The sequence below is a fragment of the Chondrus crispus genome, genomic scaffold (assembly GCF_000350225.1).
Source record: "Chondrus crispus Stackhouse genomic scaffold, scaffold_142, whole genome shotgun sequence".
Lineage (NCBI taxonomy): Eukaryota > Rhodophyta > Florideophyceae > Gigartinales > Gigartinaceae > Chondrus > Chondrus crispus.
In genome coordinates, this window is record NW_005179010.1 from 207,849 (window position 1) to 218,383 (window position 10,535).

The 10,535-nt window shown below is 47.1% G+C and overlaps 1 protein-coding gene across 1 annotated transcript; it reads right to left on the reverse strand.

Annotated features, from left to right (window-relative positions):
• Positions 1-731: 731 nt before the first annotated feature.
• On the reverse strand, positions 732-917 carry CHC_T00002550001 (hypothetical protein). Its single transcript, XM_005713608.1, has one exon. The coding sequence runs from the start codon at positions 915-917 to the stop codon at positions 732-734; it is 186 nt and encodes a 61-aa protein (XP_005713665.1).
• Between the last annotated feature and the right edge of the window lie 9,618 nt (positions 918-10,535).

Sequence of the window (10,535 nt, forward strand, 5' to 3'; positions counted from 1 at the left end):
TTTCATACAGGAAGGATCCCTTCCCATGATGTCAGTGCTTCTACTGTGAAGGCGGATGACTGTATCCATATTTTCAAAAGAGATACTCATCATTCAGTTTGCCCTACTTGATACACTGTTCCCTACGGGGAACTGCATACTGCACCAGACTGGGAACCGTACTCCGGACTCCCGACGACGGGCACATGTATTGATGAGTGCCTGTTTGAACTGCCGTCAACACCAGAGACAAAGGATTCCGAGTTCCTTGATGAAACAAACAAGAAATTTCAATTGTGCGACTTTGCCATCGAAAACACCCTGGGCTTTTAGCTATTTGCCGATTCTAGAACCATTTGTTCGATTTGGACCTCGAATCATAGTGGCCATTCTCAGAAGAGAATAGTCGATCAATTCAAAGAATAAAAGTACTCGAACCTTCTTTCACGAGGAAGAATTTGGTACCATCAACGACTGAGACCGTATTGAAAAGAAGACGAAAATGTTGATCGGAAATGACGACAATGCGTAAAGACAATGACATGAAATGGAAATGAAGTCCTCCCTCGAAGAAGGTATAGCCAGACACAGGGAGAAGAAAACATATAGACTTAAGAAGGGCAGAGCTGGATGTTCTGGGATACTTTCAAAAGAAATGTGATACTTCAGTTAAAAAATGCCCAGAACATCTAACTCTAACCTTTGCAAGTCATACCTGATTCCTTTGTCCGAGTCTTCATCATCTGAAGAAATCAGTTCATGGTCACAGAAATTGCTTCTTCTTTGTCAAGAGAAGAAGAAACAAGCCCTATCAGCGTGATTGAAGGTCGATCAAGACTTGGGTATGTGACTGCAGGTGAACAGGTGGGCATAAAAATGCCCGTCCCAAGAAATGGTGAGACCATCTTCTCGTTTGAGGATACGATGAAGGATGGCATCTTGTATTTGTGCTCTTGGATTTGTCTAAGACGTGCATATATTTGAAGAATGGAATTCAAGTGGTGATAAACCCTGAAAGCCCTTTCGCATTTTACAGCAAAAAATGCTTTCCCTCATTCTGGTGATCGTCAGTTACTCGATTCACAGCGACAACACTATACTTCACATCTGTAAACTTCTTTGCGACTGCGTCGATCTATTGGTCAGCGTGAAAATAACCTGAGTTCAACATGTTGGGCAAGGCAAACTGTAAAGGCCCAAATAGACATATGATCATATTAGTCAATAGATGCCGAATAGCAATCAGCTTTTCATCATTTTCCTCTTGTTCAACTACTAAATGTTGCATTGGAAGTTATCTCTGGAGAGAGGAAATATGACGAGATTTGAGAACAAACGCTGGTCCGTGCTACGTATTCAGGACAAAAAATGTGTCACTATGATATTCTTCCCTTCACCGATACGTCTGTTTTGGCCTATCAAAAAGAAACAAAGTGAGCGTTCTGTAACTAATAAAGAACTGAATGCAAGAACTACAGAGGCAGTTCCGGATAACAAAACGAACTTCAGGCTGATGCCATTCTTGCGAAGCAAGTGTTGAGAACAAACAGATTGTATACTTGTATATCGGTGCATTTCACCTAAAAGGATAGTAAAGCCTTAACCGTTCACAGATCAAATTGTAAAATATAAAGAAAACGTGTTCACTAGATCGGGTTACATGAGGATGAACCTATAGGAATACAGTTGGGAACATCTGTATCAACCAGGACTATACCCATCCAGCACTTCTGGTTTAAAACTCCTCGCACGAGTCGCCACCGTGTTGCACTGAGTCTGCGGATGATGAAATTTCAGTGAGAACGATTCCACTATCCGAAAATGCAGTAGATATGAAAATATAAAAACAGCATCCCAATACTTTGCGTCGTATAGTGCAAATAGTTCCTGCCTCAAAGAATAAGTTTCTATTTTTGTCAGTCTGTCATGGGTGTCTTGAGTTGGAGGCGTTAGTCTACTGTACATGCATACGGTTTTTTCGAATATACCTAAAGGAATGTGTGTTGGCAAGGAGTGTATATCTCCTCAGAACGGTCGTACTTATTGGTTCATACGACATTGCGATTCCACAACCGACACGACCATTTCCAAACGGTACAATCAGTTTCATTATGTTTGTCGCATTGCCCTCAGAACTATACATCTACACCTGATGTGCACATTCTGAACATATTCATAAGAGGTGTCATTTGGAGTGTTTCAAGATCGATCACATGGATATAAACCATATTTTTGAATGCTCTCCAACTTTGTCCTCAGTGCATCACCTCGCACAGCGTTTTCTTTGAAATCCGCCGACAGTCAGCAAATTGTAAAAAATACACTAAAGATTATCAAGGCACAGCCAACGCTTCTCACCCTTACACTTCTTTTGGGGACCTGCACTGTGTATCAAGTTATCAATTCCGTTCCTTCTCAGTGGCAAAAAGATTTTCACTACTTTCTAGACACGCAAACTGCTCGACTTCGTATTATAGCAGGGCCTCCATTTATGAGTAAACTGACTCGTCCTCAAAAAGGCTCTGGTATCGGATTTATGAATAGTCTGTTGGCTAAAAGCCTCCCCCAGTGCAAATCAGCTTCCAAAATTGTTGTTGAGAGAAAATCGTGCTCTCTCTGAATTCGATGCAGTTCTGAGTAGTCCATTATAAAATGACGTTGAACAGAAGCTGTTAATCCTCGTTGCCAGCAGAGAGGGGGCTTGGTCAACTGCCTCGCTTTGCATCTGGACCACAACAGAAGTACTGGACTTGTTTTATCGTGCATCGAGGTTCTATGCCCACAACCTGGAGATGACATAGAGAATTTCCTGTGGCATTTCTCATGGGATCGCCAGGAAGAGAGCCCCATGCAGAGTTTCGTGGACAATTTCCAAAAAGAAGTTCTCCGAGAACTAGAAGACATGGCGATTTATAAACCTGTTGAACACATTCATTACATGGCAGCTGTCCACAACCCCTGTCGCACCCAGGAAATCAATAAGAAACCACGTATTTAAAGAATAATGCATTTGAATGACTTCTGGATCACCGCCCTTTTATCTTATTCCCCTGCGAAAAGAAACTCAATTTTCAAGAAACACCAAAGAATTTGAATCCATGTAGTCGAATTCAGCAGCATACCGCAATTCAATCGGTGGGGTTTCGGGAATAGATGGATTGTTACAGACTTTAAGACTTTCTGTTGTGGCTTTTGCATACACGTCATAGCTGTCGTGTAGTGTTAAAAGCGTTAACAAGCTCGAAGACCGCGTGCTTTATACCGACTATAATTAGTTACAAGTTTCTCCCTCTTTCAAATATTTTCATTCATTTTCTAATCGACCATATATTCACTTATGCGTGATTTATGTTGCAGTTTATTTACTTACATGTGCCGAACATCTGTCTAAAATCGATCACTCTGAAACTACACACATCCGAGCCGTACTGGCAGAGCTTCAATCGAATGGCCCCGGCATTGAGCTTGCATTCGTCTTCAAACGTTGACCAGCAGCCAGGAAGAAGATCAATGTGAAGAAATCACTGTACAACTCACCACTGTGCTTGCAATATATCATTGCGGCTTTAGAGCAAAAACATATGTCTAGATGTCTGCAACTATGATTTCTCGGGGTGTCGCTCATTTCAATTGATCTTTTTTTTTTCGAGTGGGATGGATAGATATCAGTGCTTTTCCAGGAAACATACGCTTGCAATCATCAGAGTGAAGTTTCGAAAAATATTTCGCCTGCACTCGACAAAATATATTCCCACGACGGTTGACCAAGTTACCTTCATGCGGATATTTCGATTTTTTTTAGTATGCCTCGTAATCTACCTCGGCAATCTAGTCTCGGGGGTTTATTATTTCCTCTTCAAGTTAAACCAATAGCAGCATAAGTGATGCAACCAAAAAGAAAAATTTAATAGCTCTAGTTGTGTTCGTACAGTACCGATATTTGCAATGACCCCGCTTTGCCCTCTGCCAACTATTTTTCCATGTAGAACTGGCCCTTGACCCTTCCTTTATCCGGCGTGTTTCGTGAACTCCGTCATGCACTCATCCAGGGCCGCGTTGCGTCTACCACATTTCTAAGCCGGGCATCGCACGAGTTCTGGGACGCCGCCGCAGCACTCTTCAAGTTCGCGGGCTGATTTTCCATACAGACTCCGCGCCACGCACCATCTTGCGAGCGTCACAAATTTCTTGTAGAACACTGTTGCCACGCTTCAGATCAGTCATCTTTGTTGAATTAAGGACATAAATTATCTATAATTTCCAAAGGTATTACGAGCAGAACGATAAACACACACGTACTGTAGCTTCATAATGCTAAAAAGCGAAAAATGATATAAATTCATCACCTTCACCTTTCTTTACAAAACTAATATTACTGGACTGCGCTTTATATAGCACTCAATAGAAATCATGTACACACCATTGTGAAGTCGTTCTTCATTATGATGTCGTTGACTCAAATACGGAAGGGCAAGAACTGTGAATGTACCCTAATGTCAACAGAGAGACAAACATTTGACGATTGATTACGTCGTCAATTCATTTGCTGTACCCTATCCTGAACGCCTCGCTTTCCAAGACGAAGAGTTATTCAAAGCGATTTGCGGGCTTCCTTATTCAGTTGGATTGAAAGAGATCTATTTCAACTGTTAATAAATCCGTTGAATAGAATTGCAGGAATGTTGCTTTCGTGGCACATTTGTCCGTCCCACGGAATTGACCATAAGCATCACTTCAATCACTGTTTCGCCGGCATTCCTCATTGCGATATCATATTCTGCAATTCCACAATGAAACTTCTGGTAGGGGCTTGACGTGTGCATATCTGTACCAGTGCTCTTGTAGCACAGGAGCTACGAAGTGTGATGAACATTACTCAGGCATGTTTGTGGGAGTCCGTTTCGCTGTTCACTTAAACTATGGGTCTGAGATAGAAAGCCTGCGTATGGGCTGGTGAGAAACATTTGCTGTTCAGGAAGCGTGCATCTACAGAAAATGTGGCTATACGGAGATGATAAATTCCGGGTGGATGTTAGCAGGCAGGTACTATACAGACGATTGCCCCACCAGAGTACAACTCAGTGCACCCACATACTCCATAGTTACAGTGAACTGTACCAGTACTACAGTATTTGGAGGTCGCTTAAGAGTACAGAGAGACCCCCAAAATGTCCAACGTACGTTTTCTTGGGGCGATGAATGAAGGGTAACCAATTCTGGTACTCAGTCCATACTAGGCACCCTTCATCCAGTTCTAATTATAGAAGAGGAGACCTTATTTTCCAGAACCCCAACTACCACATAGCGTTTGCAGGCGGAAACCCATTGGAGTTGACTAATGTTTTGGCAAGTAGTTTCTTTTTCATGTCATTTTTTTCAATGGTCTTCACAAAAAAAAGATATGTAAATAGAGTTCCCGTGATGGTTGCCTCCACGCGTAAAGCATAGAAACTTGTAGTCTTCAGAAGGGACGAGTAAATGTTCTTCTCCGGAGGACTGCAACTGAAAACAATGGATGAGAAGACTGAAAATTCATACTCGTAGGAAAAAAGAGCTAGGTGCGAAAGTGTAGTCAGAATTTTTAATCACTGTTGATTTCGTGGGATTCCGGAGATAACTACTTGAGCTTTTTTTGAGTACACAGCAGAGTTTGCTAGACTATAATATCAAAATCGTAGCACTCTTCCGATGCAAAAATATCGACCCGTTCAGCAGAGCTTATGATGCATGCAACCTGCAAGAATCTAACAAATGGGCATCATCTCACATCACTTTCCGTCCAGAGCAATGGATTTAGTGATTCAACTGAACCATTTTTAATTCTACTTTCCGGTGCCCCCGATGATACTCAGATGAGTTGTGACCCAATTTCTCCTTTTCACGATCCGTTCACGACAAGTCCGTAGAAATTCGATAAGGCGCTAATACGTAAGAACTATTGATTTCTGATTTCGCTAGGTCTGCGTCATTGGTTGTGAATGTGTGCACACACGTGGGCTAGTCGCACGATCGATCGACTGGCGGGGGGGCTTTTCAGTTGGGTGCTTGTGCTGTGATGATTATTAGCCGGAATACAATGAAGGCAACTGTACTCGGGTGACAGTCGAGGAGGGCGAAACGAGAAGAGGTTCTCGCAATAGACGGTAGTTTATTTCTTCGACGGTCTCAGCTCATGTGTCCCAAAGGCCACGAAAAAGTCGAGCATCTGGACTACAGGGTAGTGTCTATTGGACATGTGGCCTCATATGAGGCCATTTGACCTCATATGAAGTCATTTTTCAACTTATTTTTCCTCGACTTGTGCTCGCTCAGCATGAAGGAAAAAGATACTCTCACCGCCACAGTTGACTTCTGCGTTGCGCAAGGGTGGACTTTGGTGATATTTGCCTGTCTTTTCCAGCCATTTTGGAATGCCTAAAAAAGAAGCTTTTTTGAACAACCTCAAAACCTTATGTGTTGATATCTTCGAAAGCAAAAGGCCTGTTTAAAATATCAACCGAAGATTGAAACTTCATTAGAATCTTAGTCTTTCTGTGCATTCACAAATGCTATCCCAATGTTGTTTTGCAAGATGTTATTGCCGAAGGCATATACGTTAAAGAAATGGTCTCCAAACTGACTTTACAAAGTTTCGATTTCATGTATATATTTTTGCAAAAAAAGCGGTCTCACATGAGGCAAATCGCAAGTAGTCTAGACACTAGACATACTTGTAGCTGTAACAGCTCTTATAAAAAAGGCACTGTCGGAATCACCCAGTCAAATTCTACTGAGTGATTCCACAGTAGTTCGAGATATTGTTTCATAAAGGTAGGTGGCCCTAATTCTTGGCCAGTGCCCTAATCAAATGATTAGGATTTGGCCACCGTTTTTGTTACGTAATAATAATCGAAATTATAATAATTATGCAATCTCGGTCCACACAATTGCCCTTCCCATCTCTTCTGAATGCGGTTGTGCCAAAACAGGTGGTGGAATTCAAAACCAATCACACCGATCGCTGTGTCCAAAACAGGGGAATACGATCTATCAGATCCTAGATGCTTGCTGTCGGTGAAATGGGGGAGGCGGTTCTGGGGAGCGTGCCGTTCGTGGTGAGGGTTGGCCGAGTGTCGTCCCCCCTTCCTCGCAGCGCCCGCCACCCTCTCTCTTTTTTTTCTACGAAATTCCTTCCAGAAGCGTCCACGCATCCGGCCCGGATTCCGCCGGGCCGTCGGCGTGCGCTTCTCTAAAATTCAAATAAAATCTCGGACTACAGAATAAAACCTCCCTCTACAGTAAAATGCAAATATTTCCCTAAAAATATCTCACATCACCCCCTCCTCAGGGCAACCCACGGGGCTGCCGCTGCACGTAAATATACTGGCCCCGCTTCCTCGCGTGACCGCTCTGGCCCCCCCGGCCACCGTCTTTCCACCTTGCCACTGAACTGCACTCTCCCTGCCTCCTCGCGCCTCTCTCGCCGTCGAACTTCTAACAGTCAATTTCAAGCTGCGCTTCATCTGCGTCGCCCGAATTCCGGTTGCCCAACATCAGCTTCGCGTCAGCCTCGGGCCGCGTGGTCTCCGCGTCGCCCGGGACTGTGGTCGCTGACGTCAATCGTCGTCTGGGACTCAGGCCGCGTGCTCTGCGCGTCGCCTGAGGCTCCGTTTCCAGTCGTTCCCGTTTCGGGACTTCTCGGAAACGCACAGCGTCTGGAGCCGCGCACGAGAGCTCTGTGGTCCTTCGGGCGGTACTCCCTGTGCGCACTATGGCTCGAACCAAGCAGACGGCGAGGGCTTCCACCGGCGGGAAGATACCACGCTGCGCTATTGCCACTAGGGCCGCCCGCCGTTCAGCGGGCGTGTGGCGAGAGAACGGCCAGGACGTCACCGAAAGGGCGTCTCATGGCGTGAATTGCCCCTTCATCGACTTCGAAGACCCAAGTAATGCCGAACATCTCCCTGACCTTTGGGAGCACGCGGAACGTTCCGACGTCTCCGCGCTTCGGTACCAAGTAGGAGATGGTTCTTTCCGAATCAAATATAAGAAAGTGGGCAACCGGGCGTCCGTCGTAGCGGCCGTATCTGCCGCCGGGGCCCAGCTTCTCTTCGGAGCCCATGTGTTGGCCTTCGTATCGGCCCGCCTCGCTCGCAAGGCATGGTTCACCTCCGACCGCTGCTACCGGATGGGGCTCACCGAGAGCCACAGCGACGGGACGGAGTACACCTGCTGCGACGACCCAGAGTAGGTCGTCGAATTTGTCTGGTGCTCTGATGGCGGTAACGGCGAGGTCAAGGGTTGCCACTACGCCGTCGAAGAGGGGAGTCCAGAGAAGTACATGATACTTCTCTACACGATGACCTTCGATCGCGTGCCCTCTGCGAACGGCACCGCCCGCCGGGGCTTCAACTCTTCCTTCGGTAAGGAGTGCTCAACGCGTATGGACGCTATTCTGGCTATCGACAATTGGTGTAGCCAGAATAGAGGGAAGAGGAAGCGAGTGAACTTTTCTATGTCACGCGACGTCTCCCCATTTGCTTCCCGGTACCTTTGCACGTCCCGGACCGTAGCGTTCCAAGACAATACCGTCTTGTGCATCCGGTCTGCGGTCTGCAACGCTATGTTCCTTGTCGTTGGTCGCGGTGCTGCTGACCGCCTATGGGTGGCGGAAGCGGCCAGAGTCGCCGCGTTCGAGCGTCAGATGGACTATTCCCCGAGCGTGCACCACTTTACGCACATTCAGAGGGTAATCCGAGCAGATCACCACGGAACAGTTTCTCTTGATCATGTGGCCCCACCGCCGGGGGCTTTCATCCAAGGGAGATCCAGCTCCAGACTCCCTCTGTGGCGCAGCTCTGCTGTTAGCTGGTTACTTCGTCTGCCGCGGGAGCAAGCGGGTGTCTACGTTCTTCGCATCACCGACGTTAACCATCTCCAACACGCCGTCTGCATAGACGCACGGACTGAACTGGCGCTGATCTACGATTGCGCAGAACGTTTCGCCATGCAGCTCAAGGACACTTCTCTTCGCTTGTGCTGTCCCGCCGCCGACCCGACAAAGTTCCAGTACTTCGATGATGTGCGTCTCTTGCGCCGAACAACCCGTCAGCGTAGAGACGCCAATCAGAGTCCCGGCCGGGAGAGGAAATCCAAAAAGGTTCGCCGAAGAAATCGTGGCCCCAAATCCTCCCATGGCAAGGTAATTGCCGTGCGTAGGGGTTCTTCAAGCAGCAAACACTGATAGTTCATGCATAAGAAACGAAATCAATCTCAATCGCCTTCAATCTAGTACATGCGAAATATTAAAATGCATCACACCTACATAAGATGTGCGGGTTTCTGAATAAAAAGGATTAAACGTCTTGCATTTATATCCCGTCGACTGTAGCGCAATCCCGGCGACACGAGTGTGTACCGCGGGTGCTTGGCTCGTACTACCCGGCATGGCCCGTAGTACTTCGACTCCCCTAGGGGCCACTTCTGTAACCCTCCTTGGGCTGTTCCTCGGGCGACCAGAACTTGATCGTGTACGTCGAACTGGCGTGGCGACACAACCGTCATTCTCTTGCTCCTGTTTTCCAACTGTTTAGCCGCCCTCGTCGATCGGAGCGCGAGCGTCGCTAACAGTTCCAAGTTGCGCGCCTCAACGCCGCCCCACTGGATTTGGTTCAGTTCGGTCTGGGGTTGCACGGGCGGCTTTACTCCATACATCAGCTCAAACGGGGAGAACCCGTCCGACAGCCGGCGTCGGCGGTATCCGTACAGGATCTGCTTCAGCGCTGATTCCCACTTGTGGCTAGCGGCGCCCTGTCCCAACAGAGTCTTCCGAATTGAACGCTTGATGGTCCCGACCATACGCTCCGCTTTTCCGTTGGACATAGGAGCATAGGCGAGGACCGGTTTCCATGAAATTCCCTGTTGTACCATGAAGTTCTTCAACGCTGTCGCACTGAAACATGTTGCGTTATCTGAGACTATGGTCCGAGGGGGACCAAACGAATGGATGATCTCCTCCTCCACGAACTTGACAACTTCCGCAGACGTAGCTGTCTCGGTTGCCCAAGCCAGAGGCCACCCAGTCAGATGTTCGACCGCTATCAGGATGTAACGTTTTCCGTTCTTCGTCTTGGGAAGGGGTCCGGCAAAGTCTATCGAGAATGTCTCAAAGAGCTGAGAGACTGGTATCACCGCCGTGCTTTTGTACGTCGAGATGGGCGCAGCCTTTTGGCAGCCTTCGCATCCACGAACGTAGGCGTAGATATCACCATGAACTCCCGGCCACCAGTACCTGTGAAGGACGAACTGCTTCGTAGCTGTAGCGTCCCAGTGGCCAATGTCGTCATGCAGCGACCGCAATATCTGCAGTCCAGTCCCCCGAGAAGGGATTGTTCTGATCCCATTCTTCATCCTGCGAAACAGCCTTCCGTTCCAGGCGAGGAACCGCTTGGAGTTCTTCTTGATTCTGCGCCTCTGCGCAGCATCTTGCTCGACCATCTCTTCTCCTTCGAGATAACGGTACGTGTCCCGCACATGAGGTTCCATGTCTTCCAGTATATCTCCTTTCGCAAAAGCGG

What these genes read in the sequence shown, in the direction of transcription:
- CHC_T00002550001 (XM_005713608.1), bottom strand. Translation starts at nt 917, where the DNA reads ATGCCATCCTTCATCGTATCCTCAAACGAGAAGATGGTCTCACCATTT.